General features: G+C 41.2%; 1 protein-coding gene across 1 annotated transcript; it reads left to right on the forward strand.

Annotated features, from left to right (window-relative positions):
- The first annotated feature begins 5726 nt into the window (after positions 1 to 5726).
- LOC139464487 (carbonic anhydrase 2-like) lies at positions 5727 to 15758 on the forward strand. The gene is made up of 7 exons (XM_071246013.1): positions 5727 to 6032; positions 8430 to 8594; positions 9556 to 9701; positions 11840 to 11932; positions 13898 to 13970; positions 14694 to 14842; positions 15474 to 15758. The coding sequence occupies exons 1-7, from the start codon at positions 5792 to 5794 to the stop codon at positions 15585 to 15587; spliced, it is 981 nt and encodes a 326-aa protein (XP_071102114.1). The 5' UTR covers positions 5727 to 5791; the 3' UTR covers positions 15588 to 15758.
- The last annotated feature ends 1107 nt before the right edge of the window (positions 15759 to 16865 follow it).

A 16865-nucleotide genomic window follows, 5' to 3' on the forward strand; every position in this document is an offset into this window, starting at 1 on the left:
ATCAGTGAGTCCCATTGCCAAATGATTTGGTTCACATTGCTACCATCAGTGAGTCACACTGCCAATGATTTGGTTCACATTGCCACATCAGTGAGTCACATTGCCAATGATTTGGTTCACATTGCTACCATCAGTGAGTCACATTGCCAATGATTTGGGTCACATTGCTACAATCAGTGACTCACACTGCCAAATGATTTGGTTCACATTGCTATCATCAGTGAGTCACGTTGCCAAATGATTTGGGTCACATTGCTGCTATCAGTAAGTCACATTGCCAAATGCTTTGGGTCACATTGCTACCATCAGTGAGTCACATTGCCAACGATTTGGTTCACATTGCTACCATCAGTGAGTCACATTGCCAATGATTTGGGTCACATTGCTACAATCAGTGACTCACACTGCCAAATGATTTGGTTCACATTGCTATCATCAGTGAGTCACGTTGCCAAATGATTTGGGTCACATAGCTGCTATCAGTGAGTCACATTGCCAAATGATTAGAGTTCCCTGGCTACTCAAACTGTGTAAGGGTAAAATCGGAAGAGTATAAAGTCTTTGAAAAAATGTGTCTGTAACAGAATTATGGTATCCTGGAACCATTTGTACCTGACTAGATGGTATTGTGTCTTAATGAAGGAGGGGTGGTGGGGTAGTCTAGTGGTTAAAGCGTTCGCTCGTCACGACGAAGGTCCTGGTTTGATTCCCCACGTGAGTGAGTGAGTGAATATGGTTTTACGCCGCTTTTAGCAATATTCAAGCAATATCACGGCGGGGCACACCAGAAATGGGCTTCACACATTGTACCCATGTCGGGAATCGAACCCGGGTCTTCGGCGTGACGAGCGAACGCTTTAACCACTAGGCTACCCGACCGACCTATTCCCCACGTGTATGTAACCCATTCTGGTTTCCCCCGTCGTGATGTTGCTTGAATATTTCTAAACCCGGCGTACAACCATACTCACTAACTCACATACTTAATAAAGGAGTTATTCGACCTGGAAGATCCGTTTCCATAATTACCAACAAAAACGTATAGTAGCAGAATGGATTACATAAGCATTCGTCTTTTCAGTATCCATCATAATTACTTATATTTTAATAGTCATGTTTTCTTGGGGTTTTAACCGAACCACTCGTACAAATACTTAAATGGTGTCACTTATGACATGGAGCATAATGTTACATATAACATTGGGTAAATATGATATGACGAGTAGATTTGTGAACATGTGTAAGCGTTGGTAAAGGGTCCGTTCAACGTGTGTTGTGGAATAAATATCAACTGATTTCAATCGCACACACGCACACACGCACACACGCACACACGCACGAAGACACACATACACTAACAGTAACACACGCGCACTCAGACAGAAACACACATATTTGATTTATAAACCGATCTTAGATATAATATATATGTGTATATATATATTATACTATTCTACAGTAACGTGGGGAAGTATCATAATCTGTGCTTTTGTTATGTAACTTGTTTATGCGGACATTTTAGAGTAAATAAATTATACGGTAGTTGTACCTTCCGGACATCACTTTTAACAGTGTGAACATATTATGTGAGTGAGTGAGTTGGGTTTAACGTCAATTTAACAGTTTCCAGTTATTTCGCGGCGTGTCAGCTTAATGTAGGAGGCAAGCCCGAAGTGATGCAGGTCTCAGACCTTTAACACTTCGATGAAATCACGAGCACGGGTATGGTGCTGACAAACCTAGAAACATAATCGGGGCGAACAGGGATTCGAACCCACAATCATAGGTTTCTGGCGAGCCCAAGGGAATCGCGGCTTCTTAGACGACCCGCAACCCGTGTCCCCGTGATCATATTATGTATCGTTATGAAGTAAATGATGTGATTTGCGACACTATCATATTGTTTTCACTCACTCTCTTTATTCTTATAGTGGGCTTGCTGTCCTAATGCCAGGGTTTTATGTTACGCCATGTTGATGCACTGCATAAAAGTTGTCCGTAATTCCCCTAATAAGCGTCATGCTGGTATTTATTTTGAAGGGATCAGTGACACTGGGTTGATTCAAGGCGCTGTCTTGTTTCAGTGGGGTTTTTTTCAAAAGTGTTTCAAATGGCTTTCCTCGGTGTTTCATGCCTGCGCTGGTTAAACTGGGGGTTTGTAACTAATAAACGCTATCTGAGCTGTTCATGATTTTCTGAAAAGTTGTATAAAAATCAGACAAGTGTTGAACTGGCGCTTCTTGCCATTCCTGACATTCTGAAATGTTTCAGAAACATAATTTCTAAACCGTTCAAAAGGGTTTCAAATGGCTTTCCTCGGTGTTTCATGCCTGCGCTGGTTAAACTGGGGGTTTGTAACTAATAAACGCTCTCTGAGCTGTTCATGATTTTGTGAAAAGTTGTATAAAAATCAGACCAGTGCTGAAATGGCGCTTCTTGCCATTCCTGACATATTCTGAAATGTTTCAGAAACATAATTTCTAAGCTGTTCAGTAGTTTCATACACCCTTGTCTATACATCAGACAACTGTTGAACTTGTGTCTTTTATTATTCAGGAATTTAATCCGTGGTGAAAAACTAAAAAAATTACAATGGCGGGTTTGTGTCCAGTGACAAACTTATGACTTTTCATTTTTTCTCTTAGAAATGTCAGATCACTTTGTGTATATCTTCACATTGAAAGAACTGGGCTTCAGTATAACGTGTGTAGTTTATACCTCTCAAACCGCGTTAAATTGATTTAGTAGGATTTTCACAAGTATCAAGTTGTCATGCCTTCCACTTATACTAGAAATGTGCCTTACCAATTCAATTCACCTCCATTTAATTTTCAACCGATTTAGACGGCCTTTTATATGAGGGTTATATCTGAGTTATTAACCTACTGCAATCGTATATATTATACATAGTGTAAACTAAACTCAAAAGACGTTTTCCATAGTTTTACAGTGTTCCGGAATTATTTTATGTTATAATTATTCATTATACTGTTAGCTATTTGAGTCTAGATGTCAACACTCCGCATCACCAGTGTCTTGTGGACATGCTACTTATAAATGCGGGTTTCTCGATCGAAGGGAGATAACTCTCATTTCCGGAATTATTTGTTGCTATGTGTAGATGTCTCATAAATTCGCGTTGTTGTCAGTAAGTATTGCGTGCCATTGTTGAAGCTATGTGTTGTCATGGCAGTTCATGAACGGGATTGGAAAGATATAAGGATGTGCTGCAAGGGTTTAAGTCCAAGATCGAGACAAAAGATTTCGTGGCTGTAATGCATACGTTTTACGAATGGGGCCAACTCGGAAACAATGACCGTGTTATTTTTTCGGAAAGGGGAGGCTTGTACGAAAATTGCTCCCGGAAAATATACGAAATAAGAATGAATAGAAATAATGATTTTACGAGTACATCGAATTATGAAATTTAAGTTTCATTGAATACTAAGAGCATTTACTGTATAACCTAATATATTCTATCTGTTGGCACTTTGAGGTAGAGCTGTAGTGTGGTATTTACGAAGACGGGTTAGCTGCAAAATAGTACACAACAAATTCGTTGTGATTACAATGGGCCAACGTACTTCTCATTAACTATCACACATCTTCTATCGGTGGATAGCAGGTAGTACTAGTAGAAACAGTGTCACAGCTAGAGTCCTGCACCATGACTGTGGAATATAATTTTTTTTTATTTTAAAAAACACTCTACGAAAGCAATCTAGCCAGCTCTAACTAGCTCTATTCCACATGAAATCAGCATCAGGAAAATTATTTGTTTGATTTTAGAGTCGAGAAGGGTATTGTGTAATATAAGATTTCATAGACTAAATGTTAATCTACTAGAACGTGAGTAAGCTCATCAAACTGATTGTCCCCACGAAAAGGGCCTGGTCTCCATTGGGGAAGGGTGGCCTTATATAGCTTGGGGACATGTAAACCCAAAGTCAGTTTTGAGTTTTGAGATGTCATATTTATAAGAGTAATATAAAAATATATATACAGTGTTCACCGTAATAAGCCCTTGTGTGCTAAGAAAATAGACAAGCGCTTATATTAGAACCATTGAGATCAGGCTATAGTAGACTAAAACCTTTGTTATAATAGTGACAAAGCAAATATACCCCTTGTGCATTGCTGTTTTCTGTAAGTATAATGTATCTGAGCTATAATGTATCTGTACAAGAGTGTATGGACTTTCATGTAGAGTAAAAATTGCCTACAGATTGGTCTAAAAGTTTGTCATGCTTATTGGAGCAAGGCACTATAGGGCTTGAACGTGTCCAAATTTACTACCCAAGCCTCTGATCCTCTATTACCTGACCCTATCCGAACACAAGATTAAGAGGTATGGTGTTTGTGTGCAATTTGGCATGGCAAGGTAAAAGGTGCAATTGTGTTACAATCATGGGATCATTGATACGAGGAAATACAAAGTTTATTTTCCTGAAGTGGGAGCATTAATGTATACAAGTCATCTAAATTGTTTTTCTGAATCTATATATAACTATATCAAAACAAAAATCTTGATCTTGGGGTATACCCATTGAGTGAGTGAGTTTGGTTAATGCCGCTTTGACAGGTATTTTACTCACGGCGTGTCAGCCTTATGTGGGAGGAAAGCCTGAATTGACACAGGTCTCAGATATTTACCACTTTGGTAAAACCTGTGAGCATGGGTATGGTGCTGACACACCTGGAAACATAATCAGGACAAAACAGGAATCAAACTCACGATCATAGGTTCCTGGTGGGTCCATGGGACACAACTCTGCTCAGCAATTTGTGCCTTGAACTGGGGCATGCCTTGGAAGTCACACGCTGTACTTACTCCAGAATCTTCCTGTGTGAAGAAATTCCTCAATGCCCCAGTCGCAGAACTAAGGGGAGGAGAGTCCATCCTTTCTCGGAGCTGATGAGTGAGTGAGTTCGGTTTTACACCGCTTTTAACAGTATTCCAGTTATATCACGGCTTGTGTGGTTAATGTGGGAGGAAAGCCCAAAGTGATGCAGGTCTCAGACGTTTACCACTTCGGTGAAACCCACGAGCACGGGTATTGGGGCGAACCAGGATTTGAACCCGGAATAATAGGTTTCTGGCGTGCCCTAGGGACGCAACTCTGCACAGTGAATCACGGCTTCTTAGACGACTGGGCCACCCTTGCCCCCTCGGAGCTGAGGAAGTCCAGATTTACAGGAACATGTGCAGATACCCCACCTGTCAGGCGTGACCAGGCCATACATCCTAGAACATGACTTAAGCAGCCATAGCTCTCTACTATAACTTTCCATATGTGTTTCATAACAACAAGGGGGCACGGGTGGCCCAGTCGTCTAAGGCGCCGTGATTCGCTGTGCAGAGTTGCGCCCCTTGGGCAAGCCAGAAACCTGTGATTGTGGGTTCGAATCCCGGTTTGCCCCAATTACGTTTCTAGGTTTGTCAGCACCATACCCGTGCTCGTGGGTTTCACTGAAGTGGTAAACATCTTAGACCTGCATCACTTCGGGCTTTCCTCCAACATTAAGCTAACACGCCATGATATAACTGGAATACTGTTAAAAGCGACGTTAAACCCAACTCACTCACTCACTCACTCATAACAACAATATACGTTAAATCATTGACAATCAATAAGAGAATACTATCGATTGTTTTGTGGATGTTTTCACAGTTTAATGTGCATCTTATTCAGGAATTGAGATGACTGGGATGAATTACTGAATGTGACCATACTCTCTGTGTGTCATGTGTTGATCGTGATCGCTAGTACACGGGACAGCCTATATTACCATGGATGACGATACGGATGTTTTAATTGCTGACAACGGAAGGAATCGCTTTGTCGCTGTTTGGCGGCTTCTCACTGACAGTACATACAAGAAATGTGCTCTGGGCCTGTGTTTGGGAGTGACTGGGATAACTGTGATAACATTGGTCGTAGTGTTCGTACCTCGGACGTCTGGCCCATCAGAGGACCTGTGTCCACCTACCCCCTCGGTTGCTTTCAGCTACAATTCTCACAGCGCTGAGGGTAAGACAATAATTTCATATTTCATATTTCATCTATTAAGAGCCCAGGTACTATTGTATGAAGCGATCTTAGCGCTAATGTGATCGTAACACCCATACCATAACATAGACGTACTTGCTTTCAGCTACAATTCTCACAGTGCTGGGGGTAAGACAATAATTTCCTATTTCATCTTTTATAGACTATTTAGAGGCCAGGTGCCGTTGTACAAAGCCATCTTAGCGCTAAGGTGATCGTAACACCCATACCATATCATAGACTAACTTGCTTTCAGCTACAATTCTCACAGTGCTGGGGGTAAGACAATAATTTCCTATTTCATCTCTGAAGAAGCCAGGTGCCGTTGTACAAAGCGATCTTAGCGCTAATGTGATCGTAACACCCATACCATATCATAGACTTACTTGCTTTCAGCTACAATTCTCACAGTGCTGGGGGTAAGACAATAATTTCATATTTCATCTATTAAGAGGTCAGGTGCCATTGTATAAAGCTATCTTAGCGCTAAGGTGATCGTAACTCCCATACCATAACATAGACTTACTTGCTTTCAGCTACAATTCTCACAGTGCTGGGGGTAAGACAATAATTTCCTTTTTCATATTTCATCTCTGAAGAAGCCAGGTGCCGTTGTACAAAGCGATCTTAGCGCTAATGTGATTGTAACGCCCATACCATAACATAGACGTACTTGCTTTCAGCTACGATTCTCACAGCGCTGGTGGTAAGACAATAATTTCATATTTCATACTGTATATGACCGCATATAAGCCGACCCCATAGATAAGCCGAGGTATTAATTTGACCATTGAAATATGAAAGAAAATGATATGACCCACAGATAAGCCGAACCAGGAAGTTAAAGGCAAAGACATATCGCGAAGTCAGACTGCAAAAATATTATTTTCATATTTCATCTATGAAGAGGCCAGGGTGCTGTTTTACAAAGCAATCTCATCAGAGAGGTGATCGTAACTCCCATACCATTTCTTTGCTGTTTGTTTGTTTGATGTTTAATGCTGCACAGCTATATGACGGGGGTCTGTAAATAATCCAGTCTTGACCAGACATTCCAGTGATTGACATCATGAGCATCGTTCTACACATTTGGGATATGATTACATTCATCAACGAAGACAGCGAGCCTGAAGACACGCACGGGTTGCTGAAGACCATATTTGAACAGATGCTAGTGTCTGAATAAGAACATGGATATATCGAACAACAAGGGACCAGACAAATCAGTTTGTTATATACGTTGTTCGTTATATACGTTTTCGTTCAGAAACGTCCGCCATCTTCGATAAAACGAAACACAATACACGTAAATGCAGCATTGACTAGTATTAGCCGAGATCACTTCAAAGCCTTCAACTGATAACATTTTATAAAATTCATTTAATAACATTTAATCCATAACATTTTTCGAACATTGTTATCAAATACATGTACAAAATGTAAACATATTTATCAATTTACATACGGGGAGATGTGTAGTCGGTGATTTTGCTCTGGTCTCGTTTCGCTGACTGCATTCATGAAACTGCATCCTCGAGATGAGTCAAACTGTCAAATGATGTCATCTCTGTTGATATTTGAGTGTTCAAGTAGATGTTTAAAGTTTCAAGAGCCTTATTGGCATCGGCAAAGGAGGGTGGGGCTGGTTCCACGCAGTCGATCCCGTCTTGCATGTCTTCATCTTAGGAATCCGCTCGACTAATGCTTTTCAACAATCGACGGGACATAAATGTATGATATAATAATAATAATAATATGATTTCACTCGGTGTGATCCCCTGCCATGAATTGAGTCAAATACACAGCTGTGTCCTGGTCTATATAATCATGGACCGCCTCCTTGTTCTAGTGGTAGAACGTCCGGCGGAGAGCGAAATGTCTGGGTTTCGATCCACGTACGCGTCATACCAAAGGACGTTAAAAGATGGTACTTGTTGTTACCCTGTCTGTCGCTTTGCATTTTGGGGCTAAAACAAGGACTGGTCGGCATGTAGGCTCCATTCAGTCCCCCCATCACCTCACTCACTCACTCACTCACTCTTCCTCTCCGCAGGTCCCCTACACTGGAGCCACCTGGCTCCTGGGACACGGTGCTGTGCAGGCTCCATCCAGTCCCCCATCACCTCACTCACTCACTCACTCACTCACTCACTCACTCACTCTTCCTCTCCGCAGGTCCCCTACACTGGAGCCACCTGGCTCCCGGGACACGGTGCTGTGCAGGCTCCATCCAGTCCCCCATCACCTCACTCACTCACTCACTCTTCCTCTCCGCAGGTCCCCTACACTGGAGCCACCTGGCTCCCGGGACACGATGCTGTGCAGGCTCCATCCAGTCCCCCATCACCTCACTCACTCACTCACTCTTCCTCTCCGCAGGTCCCCTACACTGGAGCCACCTGGCTCCCGGGACACGGTGCTGTGCAGGCTCCATCCAGTCCCCCATCAACATCCGGACCCAGAGCCTTCACTGTAGAGGTTTCACTGCCATCACCTACCAAGGCAGTCAGACAGGTGCCCTGAATGGAAACATCAGTTCAACAGGTAAGGCAATTTTTAAATCGGCAGGTTTTTTAAAAAACAAGTCTCTATTATTGTAATAATTAATGTTATGGCTCTATTCTATAATATTGTAATAATTAATGTTATGGTTCTGTAGAATCAACTTGTATTTTACTGACCAATTTGAGCAAAATATTGAGATTTTTTTCCAATATTGCCTGCCAAGGGCTCTAAGTTTGGAATCCTGGATAAATTCCCGACGTCTATAGATGTGGCCGGCTATCATTTTGATAGGATTCATTTGAATAAGAACTGTTAATACAATGTTTTTGAACACACTTTTTGAAGTGTAAATTTGTTTTTATGTGCAAAACACACAATGCGTGAGAAGATTGTCGTATAATTATTATTCTGTCAATGCCAACAGTAAACAGTAAACAAATGATTTGGTAATGGGCGATCTGACAATGGGACGTAAGCTGCTGAGAAAAGCACTGAGGCATGTCATGACAGTAGTCCTGGACCAGACAATCCAGTGATTGCCATTATGAGCAATCGATCCTCACATTTGGGATACGATGACAAGCATCAACCAAGTCAGCGAGCCTGACCACCTGATCCCGTTAGTTGCTTCCAACAACAAGCATGGGTTGCTGAAGATCAATTCTAAACCTATTAAGTGGCATTATGTACCATGAAGATTCCCCCAATGTTGGGATGGTAACTGTGATGAATTACTTGTCATAAGAGGTGACTAAATTTGATCAAGTGGTCAGACTACATGACTTGGCTGTTTGCTTATCATTACACCCTGAAGATGTGGAACATTGCTCATGATATCGACCACTGGTCTGTGCGTCCCAGACTTAATTAGGGTCTGATTGTTTACTCCTGTGCCGCGCTAAAGATGGAATAATGCAGACTGCGGCATAAACAAAAAACATGTTGTAGTTGTTGTTATTTCAATAAAATATCAGTTGAGATTGTTCGTGTTTCAATTTAGGCCAAGGTGCTGTTCTCGTCTTCTCTATGCAACACCATCTAGTGACGAGAGTTCTGCCTGAGGTCACTGATGACTACTTCCTTGACTCCATGCACTTCCACTGCCCCTCGGAACATCACGTTGACAGCAAAGCCATGCCAGGAGAGGTGGGTCTAGGGCTCAGAATGGGAGCCTGGGTGTCACTCTGTAGCTGTGTAAGGCATTAGTTTTTAGAGAAGTCAATTAACAGATTCCCAAATCCTGAACAAATTAAGAGTGGAAAAAACAATATAAATATGATTTACATTAAATTATACTGACTGTTGGGGTAAAAAAAATAAAAAATTGTCCCACTCACTGAAAAATCAACCAGAATTGTGAAAACTGTGTAAACTCCTAAAACGAAGAAGTCTAAAAATCTTCTAAACTAACTATATTTTCAACGATTGGGGAATGGTCTCCCCCTGCGCTGCCTATCTTGTCTGTCAATGACGATGGAACAGCCTTCTCACAAAAGATGTTCCCGTCTTGACCACCCAGCCCCTTACGGAGAATCTACATTTACGGTGAATCAACCTACGGTTTTGGAAAGTTTCTCTCAGTGGTATTGGATCCAACTGATCTTGTATTTTCCTCATGAAAAATACTACGAAGCTTACATGAGACCATCTTTTTTCTTCGTCTCCCTCGTCCCCTGCTGTTTATCGTTCCTCTTCTTGCCTGAATCTCATTTCAATCCCTGAGACATGATTGATGGTTTTGACAATGTGTTAAAAGAGATGCCTGGCCTATCCTATCATCTGTGGGAGACAGTGATACCCCTGTCTTGTATCCTTACCTTATCTCACACACTATATGCCTCCTATCTATCCCCGCATCACAATTCCTCAAGCCGATTCAGCTCTAGAAAGAGAATGAGTTGGTTGGGGAAATCACGTGTTCAGAGCATGTAGGTCCACTGGCATGAAAAGCGTGCCTGACCTAGATTGTTGGGAGGTGATGTTGATGATGCTAGGCGTGTTCGGGTTGATTGCTTTTTTTGGGAAGCTGGAAACCTTTGTTTAGGCACGATTCCACATAGGATCGAAAGAGGAATAAGAACTGCTTAGTCAACACTCGGGGAGTTATTTCGCAACAAATAGGGAGTTATTTTGCAACATCCAGTGAGTTATTTTGCAACATCCAGTGAGTTATTTTGCAACGTTCCGTGAGTTATTTTGCAACATCCAGTGAGTTATTTTGCAACATCCAGTGAGTTATTTTGCAACATTCAATGAGTTATTTTGCAACATCCAGTGAGATATTTTGCAACATCCAGTGAGTTAGTTTGCAATGTTTATTGAGTTAGTTTGCAACATTCAGAGAGTTATTTTGCAACATCCAGTGAGTTATATTTCCCCTGCAACAAGTTTTATTTCCACCACCATTGAGTCGTTTCCTCCCTGTACTGTATGATGTTGCCGATCAATCACATCGATAATGAGATGTTGTCACTGTTAAATAAGGCTGCACAGTATTACCGGTACTGTGGTAAATTGAGGTTCATTCTTTCCACAATACGTATCACAATATCATTGTTTAATGCTCGGTATATCAGGTGATTTCAAATAGCTACTTTTATCATGTGTTTAATGTGATGCACTGTACCACTTGCCAAATACATGTACTTTCGAAATGTTCCATAATTCCAAAATGCAAGTTGGCATTCTGGAGTTCGTCTGGGGCGGTGGTGTAACGCCAAGTTATCACTGTCCCGGAGTGCGCATCCTTGCATATTTACTGACTGAGTAAACATCATGATGTACCAGCATCTTGTTTTGTTCCATTTTTGAACTTCAATTCATACCTGAATGTATCAAATTACTTCCGAGTTCAAAATTGAGAATTATACAATATATTGTGATACGTATTGCAATATGGCCGTGTGCATCGTAAAATATTGTGATACACTATAAACATCCAATACCTATCCCTACTGTTAAAGACCCGTGAAGATTCCAGGGTAGAATAGGTCTTCAGCAACCCATGCTTGTCGTAAAAGGCGACTAACGGGATCGGGTGGTCAGGCTCGCTGACTTGGTTGATGCATGTCATCGAACCCAATTGCGTGGATCGATGCTCATGATATCAATCACTGGATTGTCTGGTCCAGACTTCATTATTTACAGACCGCCGTCATATAGCTGGAATATTGCTGAGTGCGGCGTTAAACAACCAACCAACCAACAACCAACCTACCTACTGTTAAAACAGCTGGAGCTCCTTCCCCACGTTTCCTGACCTTGTCACGTTGTCGTCGTTGTAGTTGCACATGGTCCACTACAAGAAGCAGTATGGCAGCGTTGCAGCTGCAGCAGCCAAGCAGGATGGGTTGGCTGTGATTGGAATATTTCTGGAGGTAAGTTGGCTTCAGGAACATTTGACAAAGTTGTGCATACATCTGACTGAGGCTTACTTTGAAATGATGACGAAAGTACATTTATCATCCCAAACTGGCTCCCACAGGAGATATCACTTGGGAGAGATCAAGCGATATCTACATTGTAATATTTCATCTACAAGAGGGCGGTCTGTAAATAATCGAATCTAGACCAAACAATCCAGTGATTGACATCATGAGCATCGATCCACGCAGTTGGGATATGGTGACATGTATTTACTGAGTGCGACCACCCGATCCCGTTAGTCGCCTCTTACGACAAGCATGGGTTGCGGGGGACCTGTATTCTTTCCTGGTATTCCCACTGGTTTACCAGTAACCAGGGCAGACTGAACAAATAACTGTGGTCGGGATCATGTAAGAAAATCCTCGTTTATTGTCGTACGCGTCCAATGCATGGCATTGATGGTCTCGATGCAAATCACAAATACAAGGAATATATTATCTAATTTAAGGCTTGAAAAAATAACAGAATTGGTTCTCTGGCCATTTAATTATTGCACAGGTGGGCGGTGTTTTTTGGGGTTACAATAATTTTGGGGAAATCGTGTTGTTCTTAAGTATTGTAGCATTTAACTGCTGGGGTCGTGTGTACGAGATGTGGAATATTTAAGTTTTTTAAGATTTAATTTTTTGGGGGAAAATGGAAACGTGCTGCAGACTTCATGATACGGGCAGTGCCTGAGAACCAAGATTTTTAATTCTTTCAGCTTAAGTTACAAAGTTTTTAATCTAGATCACTGTCCAGCCCTATCAATGCATCTCCTTAATCACTTAGCACTTTACCATTTTATTCAAAGACGAACACACATTATCATTAGTTGGTGTCACTCAAAGTCGTATGCACTTTTTCTTCAAGCTGTACAAAACGATCAAAGATCAAGAAAGTGGTCATTGATACATGGTCCAAGGGAGACAACTTTTAGGAAATTTATGATTTTATGTATGCTAGATGAGACATTTTTACTGATAGTTTTGGTTTGTTATTGCTGTTGTTTAATTTTGTTTTGTTTTTTGTTGACATTGATGAATTTGATGTTTTGTCTTTTTAACTTTTTCAATTTTCTGGAATGCAAGTTAAAACTTAATGCATGTTTTGAGATCATTTGCCTGAATCTTGTGTTGCCATGTCCTTCCATTCACATTTTCGCATTCACTTGTCACGCCGGAGACCCGGGTTCGATTCCCGACATGGGTCCAATGTGTGAAGCCCATTTCTGGTATCCCCCGCTGTGATATTGCTGGAATATTGCTAAAAGCGGCGTAAAACCATACTCACTCACACACTCATTCCATTTAATTTCGTGGATGTCTATGGCACTAAACAGGTTCTAGGTTGAGGAATAAGACGTCAGTATGTTGTTAGTTTAGTGAGTTGGATTAACAGTGCTTTGAACGGTATCTCAGTTATTATGTTGTCTTAATGTTGGTGGAAAGTCCAAAGTGATTCAGTTCTTAACCACAATGTTTAGCCTACAATCATGATCTGGGCAGATATGGATCAAGGGTTGGACAAGATAACATTCCAATATGGCTGTCGTGGTGGCCATGTTTAAAATGGGATGGGAATTGTGTGAGGATTTGTACTTTGGGAAAACACCCCAGATGCGATCATGATTTCAGGGGAGAGGGTTGAAACTCTGAATATTAATGATGGATGGTCCCAAATATTTGCTTACTTGTGCTTGTATGAGCTGGAAAATGACATGACGTCAAGCATAACTTTTGTCTTTTTTTCATTATTTAGACATTTTTTCTTGTATATTTTGTTCTTACTCTAAAATTCTCTCGTCTGAAATTACAGAGTGCGGGAGCTGATCTTTGGCATATATTTTTCTTCTTCTGATGATGTCATGTTTTTTTCAATTAATTAAATTTTAGTCCTCGGCAGTTAAGTAGAACACACATTTCTCTCTCTTGCAGGCAGGATCATCGTCAAACAACTCTGCACTCAATGCGTTCTTGGATGGGGTACAAAAGCTGAACAAGGCTGGAAGTAAGATCCAGTTCCAGCTGTGCCACATCACTCCATCTATTCATATCAGTCCATCTGTTCATATCAGTCCATCTGTTCATATCAGTCCATATCAGTCCATCTATTCATATCAGTCCATCTGTTCATATCACTCCATCTATTCACATCAGTCCATCTGTTCATATCACTCCATCTATTCACATCAGTCCATCTGTTCATATCAGTCCATCTGTTCATATCAGTCCATCTGTTCATATCAGTCCATCTATTCATATCAGTCCATCTATTCACATCAGTCCATCTGTTCACATCAGTCCATCTGTTCATATCAGTCCATCTGTTCATATCAGTCCATCTGTTCATATCAGTCCATCTATTCATATCAGTCCATCTCTTCATGAATATCACTCCATCTATTCATATCACTCCATCTGCTCTATATCAGTCCATCTGTTCATATCATCCCATCTATTCACATCACTCCATCTATTCATATCAGTCCATCTCTTCGTATCATCCATATATTCATAATGTCAGGCTTTCCCCCCCTAACAAGCTGACACCCCCCGATATAACTCAAATACCACTGAAATGATGTAAAACCAGACACTCATGGCAGTCCATCTATTCAGATCAGTCATCTGTACATATATATATATATATATATATATATATATATATATATATATATCCACCCACTGATGAGACAGAAATTCCAATGTATGTTTTTGTTGGTACATAAAGATGGGGTGTCCGTGACCTTGGATCCACGCCAACTGCTGCCCCCTGGTGGCAAGTTCTACACCTACTTTGGCTCGCTGACAACACCATCGTGCTCTGAGTCTGTCCGATGGATCGTGATGCAGAATCCAATCGTCACTACCCAGGAGAAGGTAGGAGCAGGTCTTCTGTGATAGGAGGATGCTTAAGAACATATCTAGCTGAAACAAAATCTACACCCCGTCAACAATTTTGTATTTATTTTATAAAAAAAATGTGTTTCTAATTTATTGTAAATATCAAACATATTTTTGTACACCTGGTCAGTAAACAGAAATTCATGTCTCACAAATGTAGCGAAATATTCATCTTGAAAAGAAAGAAACAACTTCCTTTTACCACCACTATCTCTGGGATTAAGGATATGATCTCTCTTGGTTGCATGCTTAGGGCACCAAAAAAAGTAACCTGATATTTGATCAATGGAAACATCTTTAAATTATTTTTGCAATTTGCTCATCCTAACATAAGATCAAAGGTGTCATTATTTAGTAATTTGACTTCCGCCAATTGGGAAAGTCACAACAAGCAAAACACTTCCAATATTTCACAGTGTTTTTACTTCATAAAGGATAACATACAAGATGGCTGGCGGAAGTGGCCATTGCCAATTAACCATAAAGTCTTTATAACTTTTGGAATAAGATTTTGTAAGGAGGGAGTAAGTATGCTTTTGTGACAGTGAGAAATATCTATGGTGGTATGCATTGCATTGCAAATCTATTTCTCTGTGTTTTCCTTCAGGTGGAAATACTAAGGACACTCAAAGTCAAGGACGCAGCTCATCTCTCTGTTTATGGAAATGCCAGACCCCTACAGTCACTGAACTCCAGGAGGGTGGACAGCAACACATGTTAGTTCTAGAATCATGGTCTACGGCAACATGGGTTCTACTGACAGCAACACATGTTAGTTCTAGGATGACGGGGCCCATGGCAACATGGGTTCTACTGACAGCAACACATGTTAGTTCTAGGATGACGCGGCCTACAGCAACATGGGTTCTACTGACAGCAACACATGTTAGTTCTAGGAGCTACGACAACACGTTAGTTCTAGGTTCATGTTCTACAACAACACATGTTAGTACTAGGATCATGTCCTACGACAACACATGTTAGTTCTAGGATTATGGCCTATGACAACACATGTTAGTTCTAGCATCATGGCCTACGACAACACATGTTTAGTTCTAGGATCATGTCCTACAACAACACATGTTAGTTCTTGGATCATGTCCTACGACAACACATGTTTAGTTCTAGGATCATGTCCTACGACAACACATGTTAGTTCTAGGATCATGTCCTACGACAACACATGTTAGTTCTAGGATCATGTCCTACAACAATACATGTTAGTTCTAGGATCATGGCCTACTACAACACATGTTAGTTCTTGGATAATGGCCTACGGCAACACATGTTAGTTCTAGGATAATGGCCTACGGCTACCTTTGTAAGTTCTAGGATCATGGTCTACGGCAACACGTTAGTACTTGGATGATGTGGCCTACGGCAACATGGGTTGTACTGGATGGATACAGGACAGATATCCTAGTGTGGTCCACCACAACATGGGTTATACTGGATGTGTCTAGAACATGTCTTCTTGTGTTGATCTTGACCATCTGATGCTTATGGCATCCTGTCTACAGCAATATGGGTTACACTGGATGTATCTTATACGTCTGATGGATTTGGCTTCTTGTCTACAGTTACTTGGGTTCTACTGTGTTTGTCTTGAACAACGGGTATTTCAATGATGATCTCAAATATCTGATGGATATGGCTTCTTGTCTATAGAAACATGGGTTGAACTGTGTGCATTTAGAACAACGGCTATTTAAGTGTTGGGTGGGTGGACATCGGGTGTGTAAAAGCGGGGAGGGGGGGTAGGACATCAGACATGTTTAGTGGGTGTAGGTGCGTTCAGGTGCGTTTTTGTCTGTCATTAGAACCAACTAAGGACTAGATGGTCACAATGGCTTCTGTATGTCTGTGTGACCTTGCTGTGACCTTGCTGTGACCAAAGTGCTCACTGAACCTTGATGGCATGTATTAACTCGTCCATTGACGTACATGCTACCGTGCAATAATCGTTTCTTGCTCAAAGTTTTATAAAACATACTCCCAT

The sequence above is a fragment of the Haliotis cracherodii genome, unplaced genomic scaffold (genome assembly GCF_022045235.1).
Source record: "Haliotis cracherodii isolate W230 unplaced genomic scaffold, xgHalCrac1.p SCAF_17, whole genome shotgun sequence".
In the NCBI taxonomy this organism is placed as follows: domain Eukaryota; kingdom Metazoa; phylum Mollusca; class Gastropoda; order Lepetellida; family Haliotidae; genus Haliotis; species Haliotis cracherodii.

Excerpts from the sequence above, each read along its gene's own strand:
- LOC139464487 (XM_071246013.1), top strand. The coding sequence starts at position 5,792 with ATGGATGACGATACGGATGTTTTAATTGCTGACAACGGAAGGAATCGC. Across the intron at positions 8,595-9,555 it reads TGGAAACATCAGTTCAACAG|GCCAAGGTGCTGTTCTCGTC; the intron begins GTAAGGCAATTT and ends GTTTCAATTTAG. Across the intron at positions 11,933-13,897 it reads TGATTGGAATATTTCTGGAG|GCAGGATCATCGTCAAACAA; the intron begins GTAAGTTGGCTT and ends TCTCTCTTGCAG.